This window comes from Anticarsia gemmatalis, chromosome 17 (assembly GCF_050436995.1).
Source record: "Anticarsia gemmatalis isolate Benzon Research Colony breed Stoneville strain chromosome 17, ilAntGemm2 primary, whole genome shotgun sequence".
NCBI lineage: Eukaryota > Metazoa > Arthropoda > Insecta > Lepidoptera > Erebidae > Anticarsia > Anticarsia gemmatalis.
Window position 1 is genome coordinate 4,322,939 of NC_134761.1, and position 24,799 is coordinate 4,347,737.

The following is a 24,799-nucleotide window of genomic DNA, read 5'->3' on the forward strand; positions in this document are numbered from 1 at the left end:
AATTAGTTAGGAAAAGCGAACTTAACTTTCTATACCTTATTAATGATATGATTATACATATTTAATAGCTACTTGTAATGCTCAGTGATAGGATAGTGTGTCCTATTAGTGAGCTGGCAACATTTTTATGTCAAACAATATTTTGTCAACAAAAAGTTGTCAAAAATGTCAATCAGTTTTATCAATCAATCGACAGTCTGTCATTCTCATTTTCATTTACTTACCTTAAAAGTGCTACGTTCGCGTCAGATTGTGCTGTTTTCTGTGCAACTTTAATTAGCTTTTTTGTATAAATATTTATATTTATACATTATAAATACAAAGTTAGTCTGAAAGAAACCTAGCATGTGGCATTATTTTAATACTTAAAATGAGTCTTCAGACATCCATAGTCAACTATTTCAAAATAAAATCGAATCTTGAACCGGTTCAATCGAAAAAAATGGAGAATAAAAACAAATCAAAAAGGCGTAGTTTGAGCCTCAACAAGTCGGCACCGCCAAATAAATCACCCAAGAAACTTAATCATAAATCGGCTGTGGACGAAATTATAGACATATCAAGCAGTTCCGAAGACATTCTTTCATCACTGGAGGCTCTGGACAGTACGATACTAGCAAATAGTCCGTCACCTTCCCTTAACAAAAGCCTGAATGCTACTAACACAAGTTTAGATTCATCATCTACTGTTGTGTCACCTTTTAAAGAATCCCAACAGACTCCTAAAACTCCTACAAAGACATCACAAAGTCCAAGATCTGGCAAAAAGTTTTTCTCACCTACTAAAAAACGTATGGTGCCAAATAGAACTCCTACCAAGAGAAGATTAGATACTCAATTCAAAGAAAACAGTGTTCAGCAAGAAGTTGGGTATAAAGAGAATGATGTCAAGCCAGTATTCAAATTTTCAGATGATAAAAGTAAGTTTCAAGTTTGTTTATAATTATATTAAACACATTGTACATACTGTAGATAAACCAAGGAAGTTTGCTTCATCATTCTCGCATGGATCAAAAAGATTTAAAGTAAAGTTGGGCTTTACCTTATATAAATTAATTGTATCTAAATAATTACAAAGACAAGTGATAATAACAGTATTTTCAAGAGCTATAAATACATACATATGAAATCAACAGATTGCATTACCATTTTATATATTTTACAGCTCTGTTCCTGCACTCCACAATTGACAAATTTCTTAAGACTGAATCATTGAAGCATTTATTAGACGAAGGCACTCAACAAATACTGTCAAGATGCATGGATATAACAGAGCCAGGCTTAAGGGTTATATGTCGCTTGTACTGGCGCTTGCCAGGCTGGTACCGCTCTGACCAGCTGCAGCAAATAGCCAATGAGAAGACTAAAATTTCAAGCCCTGATATGTATTTGATGCTCACATCTTTACTTGAGAAAAATTTGATTGTAGCCGCTCAAAATGAAGGTAAGGCATAGTGTACAGTGAGTCAATTACAAGCTTCATATTTTCAAAACTACTTTAATACGAAATTTTAGTAAATACCTGAACAAAGTGACATATGATAAGTTGTAAATAAATATTAAATCAATGTTAAATGTTTTTCTGATGGAATATTATGCATGCTTCATATTATAGCATATTTCAAAATGTTCAGCTTGTATTGGCACTAACTGTGCATCATCACTACGTAGTATAAAACAAAGTCGCCCATTTTGTCTGTAGTCCCTTCATATGCATAAAACTTTTAAAGTACGCAACAGATTTTGATGCGGTTTTCACTAATAGAAAGAGTATTTTCTCCGACAGGTTTTTATATATAATTGAAATACATTGAAACTATATTAGCTGAGTTATAGCGATTTATGTCCAAGAAGTCAAAAAAAAAATCTAATTGAAGATTGCATTTGTGCGTGCGCCGCTTATACCGTTGGATACAAGTAAGAACAATGTATAGCAAAAACATTGGTCTTTATTAGTTCTACAAAAAAGTCCGCGATGACATATATCCAGCTTTTTTATTTAAGTCACAAAAACTACTTTTCTGTATTAAAAAAACATTTAATTCGTTGGGTGATGTTTAACTGGTGATATAACCAATAATACATATATCCTTATCAAAATAAGTAAGTTCATCATCACAAGCATTTAATTTAGATTATTTTTGCAGTTTACAGTGTGTTATTTAGACATATAGTTACATATATATATATACACTAGAATTATGTAAAAACTGATAGGGGGGGCGATCAAAGAAGAGTCACAGAAACCAAAAAACATTTTAATATTTTAAACGCGGTTAAGGGAAAGAGAAGTTATTGTGAATTGAAAATTAGTATCCAATATGTGTTGGTGCGTTGACTGTATTTGTCGAAGTAGCGGGATACACGCAAACGAAGTTGCGCGGGTCAGCTAGTTGTGTATAAATTAAATTGCCACTACACTTAAATTAGGAAGTATTATATCAATAACGATAATAATAAAATTAGAATAAGAAAAGCTGAAGAGTTAGTTTGTTTATCCATTACACTTAAATTAGGAAGTATTATATCAATAACGATAATAATAAAATTAGAATAAGAAAAGCTGAAGAGTTAGTTTGTTTATCCATTACACTTAAATTAGGAAGTATTATATCAATAACGATAATAATAAAATTAGAATAAGAAAAGCTGAAGAGTTAGTTTGTTTATTCATTGGAACACCCTAATGTCAGGAAATAATGGTTCAAATTGAAAAGAAAAATGTGTTGAATAGACCATTTATAAAGGAAGGCTAAAGGCTGTGATGTTATATAACATCAAACTATGACTAACCAGAGTGGAAAAGAAAGTGAAGTGTAAAGTGAAAGAAGAGAGAAGTGTTGTGAGATCTAGAAAATATTGTAAAAAACAGTAACCTGTTACAATATTTCCTTGTATTATCTGTAACAAAGAATGCTATTACCCTTATTGCTTTTGGTCATTGATAAAATATTAGCCTCAGTTGAAATTGATAACAATATAATGATGTGCTTAACAAAAGATGTTATGTGTATAACAATCACATGTTAAGTTACAATTTGTTTGTTTTACTCATTTATTTTACATTACTATTAGTGTATGACAGTAACATATGTAAGCAATTCATGTAAAAAAAGTTTTTTTGAATATAAATAAAAATTAAAACATATCAACTTGCTGTATTGTTTTAGACTGTTCAATTAATATTGTATGTATTATTAAATGCATGTAGTTATCTAACTAGGGATCTAAAAATTGTTTAACTATAGCCAGCAATAGTTTATCACTTGAACGAAAAAAGTGCACCTGCAATAATTACATTTGATTTATTCAAGGTGAAAGCACACTGGATTTTGATGAATGTGTTAAAATACTGAAGAAACCAGAGCTTCAACAAATATGTAAAGAGTTAAAACTCAAGATGCAGAAAAAACAGGATGCTGTGGATGAACTAAGAAGATTTAGCAGATGTTCTTCAATCAGCAACCATTTCACTGGGCAAAAAGGCAATAACAGCACTCGAGTATTAAAAATGTAAATATAATATTATTTATGGCAACATTACATATTACACTATAGTTTTCTATTTTTTTAAAATTAAGTTTATTGAATTACAAATTGAAAATTAATTAACAAACTTTTTGGTTTAAAGAATGCGCAAAGGAAAAGGAAAGACGCGCTGCGCTCATCAGTCGAGCCCGTGTACCGTGCGTAATCGTGTACGCTCTTAAGAACGCGCTAAAGAGAATGTGTGTAAAGCTGGCTAGTCATAATGTTCCGTATGTACTTATAATTTTTATGTGTTTGTTTCAGGCTAAGGTTGAAAGTAGGGAACTGTTATAGGTTATCAGATGTTGCTCGCAAATCATTGTATGAACTGTATCTACTGATGTATTTAGGCATTGACTACAGTATCATGAGAGACAAGAAGCTGGAACTTATGCTGCTCAATGATAAAGCAAACAAAGAAACGTACCCTATTGATAAGAACACGGTCGTTGATAACGCAAGTGTTGTGTTCTCTACGAAAGATAATTTTTACAGGTATTTAAAAAAATGTTCGAGATTTTTTTTTGTAGTTTAATTTGTAGACATACTATATTTTAAGTCTTATTAAGTTGGGCATACTTTTACTTTTATTGTGATGATGTTTCGTTTATATAAGTTTGATGTTATATTCTAATTATCTTATTAAAAAAAGATCTTTAACGTCAAATTAGGGCGCATTCTCATTGGTCGTTTGTCCGAATGCGGGGACTTCCCGCGTGCGGGCTTAATGAACAATGAAATAAGTCAGTTGATAACTCAGTTGATTAAAGCATTCAGGTGCCCATCTTTCTTCGAGCGCCTCTGTCATAAGACGTCGTCAGTCATCTCTCGTACGTAGAATGCTGGTGCTAACAACCAATGAAAACGGTTCCCCGCATGCGGGCTCTTTATCACGCGTTTACAAAATTTCCCGCACCCCGCATGCTATGCCTCTGCTATGCCGACTAATGAAAATGCACCCTTAGCCCTTATGAACAGTATTCGGTAACTTTTAATCAATTTTGAAAATGCGTGTAAGTGAAAACACAAAATGTAAGACAACATATAATAGTTTGAAATAATGTTTTACTAATTGTTGCAGCTACTTAGATGCTCATTTGATGTACGAGAGATACCTAGAATCTACAGACACCAAAGAAAAGTGTGACATTGTGTTACATACATTAAAATTATTCAAGAAACTTAGCAAAGATTTGTTTTTGTAAGTTTGTATGAAGTAATATTATATTTGACTTTTATGACGTCACTATTTTATTAATATTATAAATGTGAAAATTAGATTTTTGTATTGAGGTTTGTAACTCTAATCTATTGAAGTTGAGGTTGAATTTTTAATACCCCGTGATATTTGTACGCGCTCGAAGTAGCGTTGCCAGATCCTGGTTAATAATTTTCTGGACATTTCTGGAACGAACGGAATCAGAGTCTTGTTCTCCGGTCCGACACTACATTAAGTAGGAATGACCTACAAAAAAACAACGTAAGTATCGCGTAGCTTTGCGAATACTAGTATTTTTTAAATTTCGGGCAGCAAAGTATAATTACTGGACACGGAACAGCACGCGAAATCCCGGAACGATCCCGGAAATCCCTGCCATCTGGCAACCCTAGCTCGAAGTCGCAGGCAGAAGCTGGAGTAAATAAAAACATGAATGTAATTTTAAATTTAAATTTCAGTGTTATAGATGAGTTGACCTCTGAATGGCTAGAGAGATACACGCCATCTTGCGTCTACGTGTATATATTAGAGAATGGTGTTCAAGAACTGAAGAAGGCCAAGTCTAAAGAGCAATACGAACTTGCGATTGAGATTCTCGACACACTGATCAGACAACGTTCGTTCAGACAACACAAGATGGCCGAGTGGTATGCAGAAAAAGCACTCATTTTGCACAAACATCTTAATAACGCTGAACAGGTATAATTACGTTTGCCCTCTAAATTGTACTATTTATTTTTTTATCTATTGTAAATGTTAAATAAGACATATCGTAAATGCTTTAGAACAAGTGTTTCTTAACCTGTGGTCCATGGACCACTGGAGGTCACAAGTGTTTAAAGAGGTCCGTTACATTACTATGGATATGACCTTTTTTTAGTTAACCTGTAGCTAGCTAGGAAGTAGACGATGACTTTAGTAGCAGACCTTTATTATGATTGATTTCCTAGGGTTCCACAGACTGGAAAAGGTTAAGAAACGCTGCTTTGGAATAACTGGAAAATATCTTTTCACATTAACAAATTAAAAATAAAGTCATTTTATATCATCAGGCAGCTGAAACTTTACTAAGAGGCTTTAAAGAAGATATGTCGGAGGAGCTGAAGGACGCTCTGCGTCCTCGCGCCAACAAGTTGGCCGACATGCTTGACGACAAGTTGGCGTGCGAGTTGCGAACACATGTTAAAGACTCCCTTGTTCTAGAGAGAGACATGCCTGCTGACCACGTCTACAAACTACCTATGGAGTAAGATATTTTATGATATACAAACTTGTGCATTGTGAGCTAGCAGTGATAGCCGAGTGGTATAAATTGTCACCTCCCACGCAAGTGGTCGCGGGTTCGAACCCGAGGCAACACACCAATGACTTTTCGAAGTTATGTGTGTATTAGAAATAATTATCACATGCTCCAACTGTGAAGGAAAACATCGTGAGGAAACCTTGCATGCCTAAAATTTGTTTAATACATTGATTGAGGGCATGCTAAGTCCCCAACCCGCACTTGGCCGGCGTGGTGGACTCAAGGCCTAACCCCTCCCTCGTTACGGGAGGAGACCCTTGCCCAGCAGTGGGACATTAATGGGTTACATTTATTTATTTACAAGCTTGTGCCCCAGTGGCTCAGTCTATTTGGTGATGATGGGCATAATCTTGCAGGTTGATAGGATAACGTCATTATCCTGGTAGATTTAGTAATTGTAACGACCATCATTAGTGTAAATATTTGACCTAAATGAATAAACGATTTGATTTTGATTTTGATCCCGCAAAAGCTACTGACCATGAATTTTGCCATGTAAGGTTGCATCGCAATGGTTTCCTTCATCGTTAGAACTAGTTTTAATCATCTTATACATAAAAATTATCGCCAAATGTTTACGTGTAAATGTTCACGGAAGACTTAACCAATTCAACTTAATATTTTTATAAAATTGTCCTTAAGACTAAGACTAAGAGAAAAATGCAATGTAAATTCGTGAGCGAAACTGCGCTTGCCAGCTAGTTTCTTATACATAACTTTGAAAAGTTGGTGTTGCTTCGGGTTCACACGATCAACGCCTTGCGGAAATTGCATGTTTAGACCAATGGCTATCACTCTAACAAATGCATAATCCATACTTCCATACTCATATTATAAATGTAGTAACTCTATCTGCCTGTTACTCAATCACGCCTAAACTACTGAACCAATTTGCATGAAATTTGGTATGGAGATATTTTGATACCCGAGATAGGACATAGGCTACTTTTTACCCCGGGAAAATGACGCATTCCCATGGGAAAATTCAGGTGGCGGACGAAGTCACGGATAAAAGTACAATAAACTAGTTCAACGACCCAAACGTTGTGATACAAACAGTTTTTTTTTTCAGTAACTACAATCAACGAGGGAAGTTGAAATTTGAAGCATTTATCGACGGGAAGAGAACAACGTTGTCCGCAGAAGACTATTGCATCTTGCATTATACACAGAATGGAGAGTTCACGCGAGGTCAGTAATGTCAGATAATTTTTACTTTTATCTTGCTAACGATATGCCTTTTGAGGAGTACTAGTTATTGTGTGATATGGAACGATTATATTCATGTATTCGTTTGGTTATTGGTCAACCCATATTTATTATTAAGTAAAGCGAGTAAATGTTTGGTTTCCTTAAATAAACAAATAAACAAACCTTATGCTAAAGATATTTAAGTCACCTCAAGACCTTTGAGACGGTTAAACGACTGACGTTTGACTGCCTCCGTGGCGCAGTGGTTTAGGTCACCACGCCGATACCACTGCATCGGGAGGTCGTGGGTTCGATTCCCACACGGAGCAATTATTTGTGCGACCCACAAATAATTGTTTCGGGTCTGGTTGTGCTTTGTGTCCGTTGTTTGTATGTTTGTAAAAGTCCCCGCGACACAAGAGCAATTCTTAGTGCGGGAGTTGTCTTTTTTTAGAAATAGAAATTTTTTTTTTTTAGAAATTTTGATAACAACTAGTAGTGACTTTTACGTGCCTCCCGAAGTACGAAGAAGCTCAACTAATTGCGTCCACCTATCTAAGGAATGTTTTACCGACACTGATGTTTTTTACTAATTATTGAGCGCAATTAGTCACGTGCAGCCGTTTGTAAAAAGTTGTACTTTAGGTCTGTTTCCCCTGCACGGCATTCCGGGACAATATTGTTTTGGCATACATAGGTGTCCTTAAACATGCCTGAGGACTTTTAGGAAGTCTTGCGCATAACTAGAGGCTAAGAACTCCTATCTGTATATCTCGTATGAGCACGGGAACATGAAACTTTACCTAAACTAATTTTAAACTAGGCATAAATCACTAGGTGCCAATGTACACCACTCGGTTATCACTGTTTTTCTAAGTATGAACCTATTCTAAAATAATCTCAACATACTATCGAATACTATCGATACTTCCTAAGTATACTGAGTCATCTAAAAAAAAAATAGGTATTCTATACTTATAAACGTACATAATAAAGCATGATCTTAATTTCAGTGTATTTTTTTATTACTGTAATGTCAGTTGACTTATAATACGTAAGAGATATCGATATAGAATACGTATTTAACACGTGTTTATCGACATGAGTAAAGTAAGTAGTAAAGTCATAACAAAAAACCTTTCAGGTGATCACGCGGAAGGCAGGCTAGTGATAACATTGTACCATTTGTTGTTTTGGGACATTATATACTCGAGTACAGAGGACATGCGGGGCTCGGGCTTATTCCTCACTCACTACCAACGGCACCCGCTCGACATGTACTGCCGATCTTTCTACATGAACAGAAGGGAAGCTATTGATGACAGACTCCAGTTGATTGAGGACAGTACCGATGCTGAAATCGTTGCGATGATGAAGACAGTCTGGGATGAGAGACCTGAATGTAAGTATTCTGATCATTTGAAGGTATATCGTAAGGAAGTTTTGTATACGGACGTACGACAATTGGGTAGTTGACTGTTAACGAAAAATTATTAAACTTGTGTTTGTAAAAGGTTAATAAAATGTCCAGGATATGTAATTTTGCTGTTAAATAGTGTTGAATTGTCCCATACGGTGATGGGGCCATCCTTCTTTACAGTCTCCCTCCACTTTGCCCTATCCTTGACGTCGTCTTCCTTAAACTCACATGCCTTCATATCTCGCCGCAACTCTTTTAAATTAATATATAAAGGTGAAAAGTATTCTTTATTTTTATAATTGCAGACGAGTTATCGGGTATATCTCGTAACGTGGAGTTCCCGGAGCTGGCGGGACTTGCTACGTGTATCGGCGCGCGGGCACTCAGCGCCATCTGCCGGCGGCTTGCGCTCAACTACGGCTACTCGCACTCCGGCTTCCCCGACCTCACGCTGTGGAATGTCAACACTAAACAGGTATTGTCTTCACATTAGCCGAAACACTTGTTTTTTATAGGTAACTAGTTTTTGCCCGCGACTTCGTCCACGTGGTTTGTGACTTGGGACAGAATTTTCATACAAACTATCATCCCCTTTTTTGAATCTTATGAGGTAGAGTTTATCAAAACCCTTTCTTAGTTCATAACATCTACTTGCATGCCAAACTACAGCCTGATCCGTCCAGTGGTTGGGCTGTGCGTTGATAAATCGATATGTCAGTCAGTCAGTCACCTGTGACTGCCTGTGAGTTATATGTATTTAGATAATTATGTTTGAATAACAGGTGAAATTCGTGGAAGTGAAGACAGACGCGGACAAGCCGTCTATGAAGCAGCTGCAGTGGCTGCGCTACCTGCGACAACACGGCGTCAGCGCGGGCTTCTGTTACGTGGGCGCCAACACCACGCGGTGCCGCGCACGGACTCGGGTCTCCAGCCTCTGAACAAAGCTCACACAAGCATACCCATACCCCTCTCTTCCATGCTATGAATCCCATATGGTAGTGGGGTCAGCCTTCCCGCACTTCTTCCACTTCGCTATATCTTTATAACACAAACATGCCTACTATTACTTATCACTGTCCAACAACTTAGAGAGCCTTAGTTGCACGATTTATCAGGATTAAAGTTTATACCGCTTGTTAGTTCCAAAAAAGTAGGTGTTTCAAAATGGCCACTGTCCGTTGCATAAACCAGCGGGTCACTAATGTTTTAGAATTTGAATTTTACATACCTCCGCCAGCCGCGAACCTTACGGACAAGGCTCTCTACTAAGTCGTTAGACTATAATAATGCGTGTATACAATTTGATTGAAATGTTGTTTTATTGTTACATAAGAATGTTCATAAATCAATGGGCGCTCCTTAAATCGATCGTTAGGGGCTGTATTATCTTCATTTGCATATTAAGTTCAAACCCTATAAACCCACACTATAAAGATATTTTAGTTAAAAACCTACTATAATATTATGTTTTCTCTTTTTCATTTCGCTAAGGAGTGAAAGAAACAAAACACTTTATAAGCCTTTCATAACTTCATATATTTTTATGAATAAGAGGGTATTATAATAATTATTAGTTCGTTTATTTTAGAAACTTGATTTTATTTAATATAATGAGGCAGCTATACGTAGTTTTGAAATATAATTTAAGCTAAAATACGTAAGGACTGAGTCTTGAGAGTTTGGCATGTACAATTCAGTTGGGAAATTAGTTCCTTCGAAACGCGCTGATTAGTGATTTATTAATTCGTTTTTTAGCCCTATAGGATCATGATCCTTTTTTACGACTGTTGTAACCCACACAGGTACGGCGTCAGTTTGCATAATTTTCCCATGAAGATTAAGATTTCTTGAAGTAACTAATTAGAGTAGTAATTAATTTGATGCTTCGTACGTATATAACCGTAAGCCATAAAATAGCAGTTTCTTTTTTCTTTCGATTTGTATAAAACTCATCATTAACGCGCCAACTAAAAATTAATTATTCATGTTAGCCTAGCCTTTCTTCCAACGATGTTGGAGTTGTCTTCCAGTCTCACCTAAAGCAGCTGGATACCATTATTTTCTATGAAGAGTGAATGTGAGTGCCTTTTGGATTTCCACAACCCAGTTACTTGGGTTTTAACACTAAAAAAAAAGATTAAAATATTTGAAACCAGAAAGTTTTGGCACGTTAAGAATGATGTACGTACGTAGAAGGCATCGAATTGTAGATAGGTAAGTTTTTAAGTGAAACAGAAGTTGTTACATTAAATATTGAGTATATTATTTTGTAAAAAAATACCATTCTGCTCAATATATTTTCCTAGTTAGGCCTAGTCAAAATTATAATTCTTTTGGTAATGGTTGTCATTGATCTCAAAATTTCTGATGAAACAAAACTCTTATAAATAATGTAGCTGTGTGTTATTTTGTATAATATCATGATTGTCAATTGGTGCTAATGGTTTGAAGTTACAATAAATGTATTTTTTTAATATTGTGTATTTTATTCATTATAGTCACTATTGTTTTCGCCGAGATTTTATAAAATATTTACGGTTATAAGTTAGTTTAAGTAGTTGTTGCATTTTTTTTCTCAATTACTTTAGCGTACAATCTCAACTAACATTGAGTTTTACACACAAAATACAGACTGAGGTAAGTACTCCAAATAGTTTGCAATTATTCTCGTTAAAGGTCTAATTTCTAGATCTTTGGTTAACAATAAAGCGCCAATTTCACGTCATAACGTGCTTGTCATGATGACGGACAACCACACCATTGATCATGACTTTTACGAGAAGTGTACAAGAAAATCATTTAATTGAAGAATATTGTCCAGTTTATCAGGCAATGTTTCCTGTGTATATCCCGCTACTGGCCATGTCTGCGGTGTCAGCCCTCTCCGTCATATTCCTGTACTGCAAGAACAGAGGAAACAACAGGCAAGGCTACATGGACGTCGAACAAAAACCTTCCGGCGGCGAATAACCTAGTGATTATCTTATTATTTAATGTTTTACTATTTATTACAACTAATTATATCGCATACTTCTATCACGTGTTGTTTTACCATCGTATATTTACGTGTTTTATATTGGATAATGAGTATGAAGTCTGTAAGGGTCGTATACCAAGAGCCGTTCTTTAGACACTGCCTTCAAGTACCTTCTCCTTCGGGAAAATGGTGAACGTGATTTTACGTATCTATGTCAGAAATTTTATAAATAATTAATTATGACTTCATGACAAATGTATGTGTGCATCACTGCCACCGAGTGATATACAGTAGAGATATAAAAATATAAGTGAACGCTGCGCTGGTAGACATCCAGGCGAGTCATCTGACCGCCAGTTCAGTAACACAATGTTATTTAGTCGCAACGACAATCACGGAATACCTCTTGTTGGCAAGAAATATCTACTGCTACTCGTCAAGGCAGATTTAAGTTATTGGCTTTATCGACGTGAGAGTGACAAATCACGTATTGATGTAACTTGATATTTCTAGGAATTGTGTTCGAAATATTGTAAAATAAAAAGTCGGAGCTTTGTAACATTATTTATTAAAATATATTCTACTAAAATTCATAACATAGTATGTACATTTTCAACAGTACACCTCAATAGGACAATAAGGCACCTATTACTTAACTTATAAATGATATTAAATCTACGACTTTTCAAACCCATAAACAATTATTCATGATAATAATTCATACAAAGTAACTTTCACCACATAACGGTAAACACCAATCGAGTAACAATGAAACATAAACATATCTACTTTGAGCATTTATCAACAAATGGTTGTTCTACTATAATCAAGCCTACTATATAACACATAGATCACATCTAACGTACGTAGATACAGTTCTATATTAAACATAATCGAGATAAAATGCCTATAAGTCGTACCTCCGCGCCTCTCATAACTTCCAATAGGACATTTCCTAGTGATTTCTTATAATACCATCACCTACATTTTAGTTCCATGGTAACTTAATTTCAAATACTAGAGTCGAACATTATTATACGAAATATTACAATTTTGACTGAACATGGAATAATTATAATATAACTTAAACAGTACCAAAGTCCAAACAATGCAGGTTTGTAAATAATTTCACTAAACTTGAACCACAAAGTTACACAGCCGTTCGGCCGAACATCCGACACCTACTTTAATATTTTAAATACAACTTGTATATAAAAATTGGCAAAAGCTCATCTTCCTACACCTACACACGAAAACATTTTTATATAAAATACAGGCACAAATCGGTTCCATTCTTAACAATTTGTATATAAAATAGTAACATTAGTTTACATTTTTTATAAGAATTACATATATTTCAAAATATAGCATATAATTTAATTTATATAATTATTTATAGAAATCATTGCATTTCCCACAATCTTATTAGTGTTAAAGCTGCAATTTAACGTTTTATTTTGCTGCCTAATTTTGAAGACAGATAAAACTAATTTCTGCAGTCAATTTCTTGAAACATTTAACTTTCTTTAAACATTTATAGTTAACCGGTTACATATTAAAATGGCCGCGTAGATAATAAATAAAAATACATTTATAACTTTAGAAATAAAAAATAATTATATATCGGTACAACATAACATTAAACAGCCACTCAAGTGTGCGCTTCCAATATAATTTTAAAGGTCGAATTACATTTAAAATTGTCTCTGGAGCATCCATTGTTTCAAAATAAACAATTGTCTTTGGAAATAAATAATTGGTAAATGCTTAATTTTGTCATTATAATTGTTACAATTAAGCATCAATATTGGATGCATCAGGTCCGTAACATACATTGGCACTGTATTTTAACGCGAGTCTGAATAAATGATAAAGGGTACATTTCAAAATGTACACGACAGCCAAACCTATAACGATTTTAAACTCTCGCGACTTGTATACATAATATAATAATGAAAATTGATTCAGCCTGTGACCACGTTCGATGTAATTCGATCGAAACGACGGGTTAACACATAAGGTATAATGAACCTTTAATTTTAAATCGTGTTGAAGACCCGTTACATTATTATATTAAGCTTTCTTCACACATATTCGGTTCAGCAATATTCGACAAAATCGACTCGTCTCACTTGTTCGGCTTGTGCCGATCGGGTTCATCTACATATACTCGGATCTGCAGTCAGTCTAGGCCGATTAATGCCGTACCGAATATATCTGTAGCAAGCCTTATGTTTAAACTCTTGTTCAGGCCAGAGTACAAGTAATTTTGTGCGCGTGGCAGCCATTTGTTATTCTATAACAACGTTATGTCGGCAGTCTTCATCAAAGGTGAATTGTGTTCGGGACTCCTGGTCAAACAATAAACGATATTAGTACCAATTGGCTTGGAACTCAAAACCTCCACCGATAGCAAAGCACCAATGATTACTAGTTAGTATTTTAAGAGAGCTGTAAATATTAGGTCGGGGAAAAAATCTTTTCGCATTATAGTATGTATGAAGGTGATAAATCTCTTTGGCTTCAAGAATCACAAATGAGTACAGGGTTCGTTAGGTTTCTTTCAGTGAACTCGTGAGGTACCCAAATATCGAGCTTTTTTGTGTAGAGAAAAGATTTTATTACAAGTTCATACATACTATAATACGAAAAGACTTTTTCCCCGACCTAATATTATAATGTGGAAGGCTAGTTTTACTTATGGATATGTATCCGGTAACTGATAGTTAAACTGACAGTAAATTATATGAACATTCTGTCAATATTTTACTTGTTAGGCTAACCAATACTTGTTCAATGGTGAAACAAGCTATATGAATGCTGAATTCCATGTCTATTTTAGCATACCTAATTCACTGCTCACTTTCTATCATTTTGATATTTTAAATACTAAGTTTTCTGATAAAAAGGTCGTTTTAATAATAGTCATGGAATTCTAAAGACAGTTTTTCATTGAGCATCATAATACATTCTTAAAGTTGAATTGTTATATAAGTATTTAAGATTGATAGTATATCATACACAAGTGATTTTGATCGCCGTACAAACATATTTTATGTTATACTTTTTTATATTGATTTCTGCGAATAAAGTATTATTAATGTGACATTTTTTTGACTACCAACCAGAGTGACATTTTTTATAAAAAAATATAACAATACTTCAATCGATTCGCAAAGACCTTTCACATCATCAAAGTTGGTTATTCCTGATGAGATACATGATTAACGATATTATTAATTATAATGGCAGTTATACTAAGTGACGTCACAATCGTTCTAAGGCACTGAAAGGCACCGATTGTTAGAGCCCCTGCATGAACCAGTCGCATCACACTGTATTGGAAAACTATAGAACCATTTATAAAGTTAAAAAAGTAGTGACAACTTTTTAAGAGAAAACTGATTCTGTTTCGTCAGGTAATAAAATAGTGTTCCAAGTACTAGTGCGATATTACGATGCGTTCAGAATCACTGAACAAGTGAAGCTCAGTGCGATAATGGACCTTACACCGGTCAGAATAAGGTTCTCACATGTTGGGCTCCTGCTTGAAGGGCATGGGCTCGAGGAAGCTCTGCTCTGGCTCGTGCAGGGCCAGCTGCGGCACCAGCGGCGGCGAGGAGTGCGGGGGCTGCGCGGGGGGTGCGGGGCCGGCGGGCGGCGCCAGCGGGGCGGGCGGCGAGGCGGCGCCGCTCACACACGCGCCGGACTCGTCGATGCTCGCTTCTGTAGACGCCCCTGCGCAAACACACGGTTAAAGTTTCCGAATACCAAGCTTTCACGTTAGGGCTGCAGATTCATTTAATTTAACCTAACATTCGACGATAGTGATTTCGTTGATCGAGCCATAAATGTATTTTTTTTTGTATTTAAGGCAATATACAAACATTAAATCGGGAAACGTTTCATTCATTAGCATGTGGAAAACATTCGTTCGGCACAAAACGTAGGGTTTATTCAAATTCTGAACTGATTTGTTTAAACTGTCGTATTTGCCATATTAACAAACAACTGAATACACAAGTTTACAAAACAAAAGCAATGTTACAATAATATTAGAAAGAGCGCGGACCTCCGAGCAGCATCTCCTGCAGCAGGCTGTCGACGTGGGCCACTCCGAAGAGCTTGGCGAACTGTATCTGCTCGATCATCTGCCACGTGATGCTCTGCAGCGGCGGCAGACACAGCAGCAGCTCGCCGAAGCGGCCGCGCCCGTCGTACTGCCGGTCCGAGATGTAGTCCTCCAGGTTGATCTGGATCTGGTAGCGCAGCTGCTTGATCTTCTGCGGCTGCGAGAGACCTTTCGCGTCTGCAATTTATGGACGTTCCTTTAGTATTTATGTGAGTAATCTTTTGGGTAATTATCTATTTGCTGACGCAAAAATATTGATTGGATTGTACGCTTTGGTTTGCTTTTTTTGAGTATACAAACTTTTATTTATTGATCAGGAAAAATGTCGTCAGCAACATAATTCACTTATAAAAGCATTTTAACAGTCCTAGCTAGGGCCTGGTCATCAGGCGCGAAATAGAAAAAAAAACAAATAACAATATTTCATTTGCAAAAATTCTTCCATAACAAAGTTTTATTCCATTTTAAGTCTTTATTTCTTCTAGTTTCAAGTGGTATACTCACTAGGGTCAAAGAACACGATGGCCTTAAGACACGCGAACTCGGTGTCGTCGATGTCGATCTCCCGCAGCGGCTTCACGATCTCGTCCATCACTCGCATGCCGATCATACTGATGTCGATGTCCATGCGCCCGTCTGAACAATACATATACCATATTATTATTAAATAAGTATTTAAATTGTACTAAATAAGACCCCCTCCCTGCTAGGCAACTCTCGGTTAGGGGTTAAGGAGTTAAGTCTATTTTAATCTTCTGTTGCAAAACACTTTCAGACATTAAGGATTTCTCACAATGTTTTTCACCGCCGGTTGAACTAAAGATGAGTATACGAAATAACATATTTTCAAATACACAAGTAACTTTATTGACACTGTTATCATTTACTACTTGAAAGGTAAATGCGGGAATTAGGAAGCTGCCAGTGCTCTGTAAGGGTACAATACATGAATGAGAGATACTGACCGATGTTATGTTTGGTGATGATGCAGTTGTTCCCCAGCAGCAGTATGTCGTTGAGGTGCAGCGAGCGGCGCGCGCAGCCCAGCAGCAGGTGCTCGCCCGCGTGCGCCCGCAGTAGCGCCACCTGCACCACACGGACAAGACAGAAACATTAGTACAATGACGCCTTTTTCCCATGGAGGTTGGCTGATATCACTTGCAACGATAAGATTTTAACTTATCTTTTTAACAACTCATAAGAGACTTTTTAAGACTGACTACACAAACATTAGTACAATGACGCCTATTTCCCGTAGGGAATGAGAGCTGATATCACCTGTTATGATAACGATTTTAGAAGAAACTTATTAAGACTGCTTGTACAAAAGTCTCAGGTTCAAATCATTTGTAATGTAAAATACATAACAAGAAGGTCTAACACATCAACTTCTTGACCACGGGGTACCTAATCTCTAAAAATTTCTTGACAGAATACCTCCAGAACGTCTTGTTGGTCCACCTATCGATTGATTGTGATTGACTGATTTAAATCTGGGACTTTTCACAACCGGTCCGTCATAGAGATAGTGTCATATAAAAAATCGATAATGTAAGATCCATTTACAGCACAAAAGTGATATTTTTCAATGCGTACCTGATCATCTAGATGTAGTTCGGTGAAGGCGGGTATGTACTTGGCCCACTCGACCAGTATGAGCAGCTGTTGTTTGATGGAGTCACACACGTCGTTGATCTTCGCCAGCTTGCGGCTGTTGATCTCCGCATCCGTCACGTTGTTCGTCTGATTATAAATATTGCAACATTAGCCACTTTATATCTGATGGGTTGTCTAGTTAGTTGTTTTGTTCACTTTTTCACGATGTTGCTTGCCACTCTTATTTATAACTAGCTGACCCGCGCAACTTCGCTTGCGTCACATAAGAGAATCATAATTTTCCCCGTTTTTGTAACATTTTTCATTGGTACTCTGCTCCTATTGGTCGTAGCGTGATGATATATAGCCTATAGCCTTCCTCGATAAATGGGCTATCTAATACTTAAATAAATATTTTTAAACAGACCAGTAGGTCCTGAGATTAGCGCGTTCAAACAAACAAACTCTTTAGCTTTATAATATTAGTATAGATTGATATTTTATTCGAATTGTATTACAGCAAGTCACTTTTTTCAAACGAATAATATAATCCAATAATCTGTTCATAATTCGATTATATTATTCGTTTATGGGGTTCAAGGAGGTAAAATAGGGGATGAAATTTTGTATGAAAATTTTGTCCTAAGTCACAAGCCACGCGGTTTAGTGTAGGTACAATTAAGGTTATTATGGCTATCTTTAAAACAATTCTCACAAATATCATATGTATTTAAAAAGACCATATGCAATAGTGAGTCATGGCCTGATTCATAATGCACTCGGAACATTTGCAAGTAGTAAAGACCACAAACTTAAAGAGTTATTTATTCCTGGAAGTATAAAAGCCGACTTACTGTGAAGGTCGCCAAGTTAGTTACATACGACTAGATTATGCTGTTCAATGACCTAACTTTGTTACATAGAGAATAAAATATGGGTTTATATTTATAAAAATAAAAATGAATCACCAAAATGTATGCATAACTTTCAACAAATAAACCAAATTGGATGATTCTTTTTTAATATGTTTGTAGCATGGTCTGTATGGGATCAATGGGACCAAAATTCCCATGAAGATGGAAGAAACAAGATAAAATAGTAGTAGAAGGGTCAAATCAGTACCAGTCAAATCAGCTACTCTTTATGAAATGTCAAAAACACATCCTAGTATAGAAATATGACGTCACTATACACTTATTTTCGTTGGTATCAAAAGGGTGTCTAATAAAAATTTTCAGTCTGTTATAATTACAATTTCAACATTATTTACGACTAAAGCTACATAGTCTGAGCATTTTACCTGAACCCAGTCAACTACCCAATTTTACTACATTCGGACGAAATCAGGCCAGTCCGCTAGATATGTGCATAATACTCGTTTTTCGCCATTTACAATGTTAGTTTCATGTTATTTGTCGCGAGTCTATTACCACATAACGTATTATTGAAAGCAATCATAAATCAGGAAAACCAATAGCACTTTGTGCGAACCAGGAATCCAACTCGAGACCTCGTGGTCTCAACAGTCGTATACACTGCGGCCCAGACTACAAAGGTTTTTGTTACAATTGTTTTTAAATTGTACTAGCTTTTACCCGCGACTTCGTTCGCCACCTGAGTTTTTCCATGGAAATGCGTCATTTTCCTGGGTAAAAGTACCCTATGTCCTTTCTCGTGTATCAAAATATCTCCATACCAAATTGGTTCAGTAGTTTAGGCGTGATTGAGTAGCAGACAGACAGACAGACAGAGTTACTTTCGCGTTTATAATATTACCATGGATGTTTCCTCACCTCATCTATGACCTTCCTGCTGAGCAGTTCAGCATTGAGCAGCGACACGACAGACAGACCGTTGGCTTGTGTGGGCTCCTCGTACGACGGCCTCCTGCAGTTGATGCGGTCTCGCTCGTTCTGCACCGCTGTGAATTACATCTAACATCAATACGATAACAAATTAGACGAATACCTTCTGAATTTTTTTTTACATAACAACTATCTATCGTATGGCTAGTGGTCAACCTAGTGTCAAAGTTATTCAAGCCCGAAAGGCCTTTGACATGGCTTAACAACTGTTGTCTTAATTGACAACTACCGGGACCGACTCTTTACGTGCCCTCCGAAGCACGGAGACGCTCAATTCAAATACCACTATGCAGTCACCCATTTATATAATGACCGTGCCAACGGTTGCTTAACCGCACAACTGGCTATGACCGCCTCTTCAATTAAAACATCACTTTTTCCATAGGGGTAGGCAGAGAGCAAAGAACGCCACTTGATACGATCCTAACAAACTTCCCTTGCTTCATTTTGTTATACAGGACCACCGATTACGAGTACTACGCACCTGATATTTTTGCAAGACATCGAATATAGCATCCTTACAAAATTCCGTTGAATCATTCACAAACATCCATGTATCTTGTCATACCGCCGTTGTATTGCCGGTTACAAGTACATCGCGCCGTAAAACTAATTACGCAACTTTATCCTAGCCTTATTTTTCTTTAAATTAAAACCAAAGTGACTTTCCCCGTACGGGAGTATGTAATAATTAATGTTGTACATCGAGAGGTGTATATTTATTATAACAAAAACACCATAACATCATAAAAATTTCTTCGAAATTAAATTTAACAGCAAACAGGCAAAATAAACATATATTACATTGTAAATATCTATGAAATTATTCATTTGGGGAAAATGATGGAAGCATTTATACAAACAATCGTCCGATTTGGTAATAAAACGAATGAATGAAACTTAAACATGGTTATTGGTTTCCCAGGTCAGTTATTAATTGGGTTTTCCTTCAAGTCAATTCTGACTAAGTCCCTAAGGGCGCGTTTATCGTTAGACGACTGTCGTCTCTAGCTGTTCCCATTAAAACTATTGTTTGTCGTCAAAAAATTTTATCCTTTAGTGACTGTCGTATCCAGCCGTCCCCACTGTCACGATAATCTGTCGTCACTGCAAAAAATGTCGTAGACGACAGTCAGTCGTGTCGTTCTTGTGAACACCTCCATTTAAACATACAAGCCACGACACTTAAAACTACATTATCTGTCGTCACGACATAATGGGAACGCGCCCTAACTCGCACTTGGCTAGCATGGTGGAATCAAAGCCCAACCTCGCCATCGTTTGGCAGGAGACTCTTTGTATTATACTTAAAAGATAGGTATATATGTATGTATAACTTTCTATGCAAGGTTGGCAGGTACCGCAGGTAAACAAGCTTCTGAATTTAGAACATCAATGGCTTGCCTGATACAACTATTTGATTTTGTCCTTAGTCCATACTAAGGCTCATTGCAATGGAATACTACTTTAAGAGAAATGTAACACCAAAAATGTAATCTATAATAAAGGAGAGATAAGTTTAGTTTTAGTTACTCATTGACAAAATAGAGTTTATTTGCTATTAAATAGTGTACGTAATACAGTTTAATATAAAGCATCATATTTCCTTATTTTCAATACAATTGTCGTCAATAAAACTGAAATACATGGCAACGGATGATTCAAACAAAATTCCTGTTAAATGTAATTATAAACGTTTATTACGATTAGTTTCTTATTAAAACCATTTGCGTAGGGACGATAATAAATGTATAACTTCAGCCCGTGACTTTGAACACGAGAAAAGATTTCCCGGGGTGAAAAGTAAAATCAAAATTAAATCATTTATTCATTTAGGTCGAGTATAGACATTTATGATGGTCAGATACTGTAGGTGAATTTAACCGCCAGTGAAAATGATAGGGTTCAATGAGAACAGCCGGTAAGAAACTCCTAGCCACTCTAATCACCTAAGTATACTATTAATCTATGTTATAAGCTATCTGTGTATTAAATCTAATAAAAAAATCTATTAGTTTTTTCGTTAAAGAGAAGCAGACATACATAAATCTATCCATACTTACAAACCTTCGCATTTATAATATTAACAGGATTGTACATAATGTACATATATGTGAATCTGAGGTAATTAAAATATAATTGTCACACGACAGATAAGTGGGTTGGTGACCCCTGCGGTGGCAAGAGACTGTTGGACAAAGGGAGGAATCAATAATGCGATTACAATGTAAAAGATCTTTTATTGCAATCAGAGTCTGTGTTTGTCTTTCATAAGTTGATTTTAAATATAAAAGTGACTGTGTTTTCTATTAGTAAGTTACTATGTGATACTTAAGTGATAGAAATTCTAAACTCGAGGAATTCTAAACGAAATAAGGGACTAATCGTCCCCAAAATGATCTAAATATTGTCCGTTCAAAATCATGTAAAAATTAGATTCACACGTGAAAAAATAAGCGCAGGTGATGAAAGGAACTTTGTCTTACTTCTTGTACGCGTAACCGGCGGTCCAGTATTACAATATGTATGGATGTGAATGAAGCAAGGGAGGTTTGTAAGGATCGTACCAAGTGGAATTATTTGGTGTCTGTCTGTGGCAGACGGCAGACAGACCTGTGGGCAGAAGACGTGATTTTATGTTATTTTCTTGTGATTTTTTGAAAAAGACAACTCCCGCTCTATCTATTGATTTTATGTCGCGGGGATTTTGACAACGGAGACGTACGACCAGACCCTCAACAACTATTTAATTGTTCCGTGTGGGAATAGAACCCACGCCCTCCCAACGAAATGGCAGTACCGTGGTGACTCTAACCACTGCGCTACAGTAGTTTCGGTTATCGAGTATACTGTATTGATAAAAATATAGCTAAATAACGAAAGAAATAACCATAACAGGATTGTCATGAGTTCGCAACAAAATACGTGCGCAATTATACGTCCCACTGTTATTATCCTCATAATTATTAATGTCATTGTCTTTATGAGAACAGACGGCGGTACAAATTGCATTTTTTGTACCTACTTCCTTAAGTACTAAGTAAAAAATGTACTACAAGTAATCAAAATGTTATAGATACTTACTATACATAGTTGAAAGTAATAATTTAATTTTAACCAAGTTAATGCATCGGCACAAAAAACTCGAATATTTTTTTTTTCAAAAGACAACTCCCGCATAGAGAATTGCTCTCGCGGGGACTTTTACAAACAACAGAGACGAAGCACGACCAGACCCGAAATAATTATTTTAGGATCGCAATAATAATTGCTCCGTATGGGAATCGAACCCACGACCTTCCGACGCAATGGTATTGGCGTGGCGACCTAAACCACTGCGCCACGTCGGTCAAACACTATCAAGTATGAACATAAATGAATATTTGAGCAAGCTTACTAGAAGGTGTGTTGGCCGCCTTAAGTTTTAACCACATCACTTTACTGGCAACAACCTAACTAAATATTATAAGGAATCCTTATAAACTGAGCAGGAACGATTAAAATAGGTCGGTTCATAATCGCGCTTATGATTCTTGTAATTTTAGGATTATGTGCAAAAGTTGCGGTAGTTTAAAATCGTTGAATATAGTTTAATGATTAACTAGCTGACCCGCGCAACTTCGCTTGCATGGACGCGAGAGAGAAGAGAGAATGGGTGAAATTTTTCCCCCTTTTTGTAACATTTATTACTGGTACTCTGCTCCTTTTGGTCGTAGCGTGATGATATATAGCCTATGTCCTTTCTCGGGTATCAAAATATCTCCATATCAAATTTCATGCAAATTGGTTAAGTAGTTTAGGCGTGATTGAGTAGCAGACAGACAGACAGACAGATAAAGTTACTTTCGCATTTATAATATTAGTATGGATTTCTCACCTTCTTTCTTCATGCCAGCTTTGAAACATTTCCTTAGTCTACAATATCTGCACTGGTTTCTTTTGTCTTTGTCCACTACACAATTTCTGCTGAACCTGTAAAGAAAACATAAATAAACATTAGTTGTCCGCTATTTAGGATAGACATTATGGGAAGACGGTTAAGCAAAGAAACATCACTATCCATTGTCAGTTCGGTAGTAGAGCGGTGTTAAATACACCTACTGTATTTTTTTTTCTTGTAATCATAATGGTCTGTATTCGACCTAAATGATTGGTTTTAAATTTCGAGCCAGTGAGAGCTGGCAACAATAAAAATAAAACTCTTAAAGTAAAAAAAAAGTGCGCAAAATTTGTGAGTCATTTTGAGCCAATGAGCGCAAGTCTACGGGGTAATGCAAACTGTGCCGAAACGTCAAGTACACTTAGTAGTAAAAATATAATAATTGCACTTATTCCCGTGTAATATTAGACACGTTAAATATGTAGTTTGTTTTTAAAGTACCTTAATTTGATGAATCGATTAAAAACAATATAGCGGTATGTAAGGTCATGTTTAACATATTTGAATTAATCATTCGATAGCAGGAAACAAATATAGTTTTTTTTACTTTTAACTAAAAAATAATTATTACTTAATTGATTATTTTTTTAAATGTTACTAAAAAAGTAAAAACTTCTGTGTTGTGTTTACGATGCGATTTTTGAAACATTAGACTGTGTGAGTAGTTGCCTAAGTTTAGTCAGCTAAATGAAATTAAGCTGTAGTAAATCTAAATACAACCTTGTATTCATTGGTATAATACCTATAATAAATTAGCTGGAAGTATTTCAACCGACAAAGTGCTGGTCAATATTTCGTAAAAAAGTGTTAAAAATGAAAAGCTCTTAGTCTTTTCTAGGTCTATTCTTTCTGTCAAGTAATATATAGCTAGCATTTTAATCTTGAAAGTAGTCTCCCAATTCTCCAATATTCTGAATGACTGCTCTGGATAAGCAAATAAAATTTACTTCAGACTACAAACTTTCAAACGCAAGTTATCAAAATATTTTCAAACTTAAAACACGATCCATTACACAGCAAAACGTACCAAAGAAAGTATTTACCAAAATTTTTATCATTGGTATACTAAATAGTACTATACAAACAAAATGGCGCGATATTCTCTGTAGCTGTTTATGTGGTGTCATATCATGCGATGTGTGTGCACGTGTCTTAATCAAGTGATAATTATAATGTCAACACTTTCTGCAAGCGCCTGACAACGATATAATATTTGATAATAAGCAATTTATAAACAAACATTGTAAACGCAAAAAATATAACATTTTTGTTTGTTTTATGATATCTAGTTTTTATTTTTTTCGTATGATTGTACATTATTACTAATTATGCATCTAGAACATAAAACACAACTGTATTTTGCTAAGAACTTATAGTATCATTAGCTTCTGGCCGCAATTCCGTTCGCAGGAAAAGATTTCCCGGGGTAAAAAGTAACAAATATCTACATATATCCATCCTCACAAACTTTAAAATTCATAATATTAGCAAGATAGAATTTTACTAAGAGTGGGTAAATAAAAGTGACTCATTTTAATATCCTTGCCATGTTTAAAGGAAGAAAACATTAATGACACCTACTTGTACGTAACTTTTAATTATCCGTTGTATGAGAATCTATAATC

The 24,799-nt window shown here is 35.8% G+C and overlaps 2 protein-coding genes across 5 annotated transcripts in view; one reads left to right on the top strand and one right to left on the bottom strand.

Annotated features, from left to right (window-relative positions):
* The first annotated feature begins 191 nt into the window (after window positions 1-191).
* On the top strand, window positions 192-11,111 carry LOC142980003 (fanconi-associated nuclease 1-like). Its single transcript, XM_076125259.1, has 11 exons — window positions 192-920; window positions 1,166-1,444; window positions 3,315-3,513; window positions 3,793-4,023; window positions 4,610-4,729; window positions 5,206-5,446; window positions 5,800-5,993; window positions 7,123-7,241; window positions 8,386-8,643; window positions 8,967-9,136; window positions 9,444-11,111. The coding sequence occupies exons 1-11, from the start codon at window positions 371-373 to the stop codon at window positions 9,600-9,602; spliced, it is 2,520 nt and encodes an 839-aa protein (XP_075981374.1). The 5' UTR covers window positions 192-370; the 3' UTR covers window positions 9,603-11,111.
* Window positions 11,112-12,193: 1,082 nt separating this feature from the next.
* The window catches only part of LOC142980047 (hepatocyte nuclear factor 4-gamma-like), a 53,652-nt gene continuing 41,046 nt past the window's right edge, over window positions 12,194-24,799 (bottom strand). For 3 of the 4 annotated variants that reach the window (XM_076125325.1, XM_076125326.1, XM_076125323.1), the window contains exons 3-10: window positions 23,112-23,206; window positions 19,163-19,290; window positions 17,370-17,516; window positions 16,739-16,859; window positions 16,278-16,409; window positions 15,714-15,950; window positions 15,175-15,379; window positions 12,194-13,992 (exon numbers count right to left, since the gene is read on the bottom strand). In XM_076125325.1, the coding sequence (XP_075981440.1) occupies window positions 13,938-13,992; window positions 15,175-15,379; window positions 15,714-15,950; window positions 16,278-16,409; window positions 16,739-16,859; window positions 17,370-17,516; window positions 19,163-19,290; window positions 23,112-23,206 (1,120 nt within the window). In that variant the 3' untranslated portion in view covers window positions 12,194-13,937. The remainder of the gene's footprint in view (window positions 13,993-15,174; window positions 15,380-15,713; window positions 15,951-16,277; window positions 16,410-16,738; window positions 16,860-17,369; window positions 17,517-19,162; window positions 19,291-23,111; window positions 23,207-24,799) is intronic. The other variant, XM_076125324.1, reaches the window with a different exon arrangement.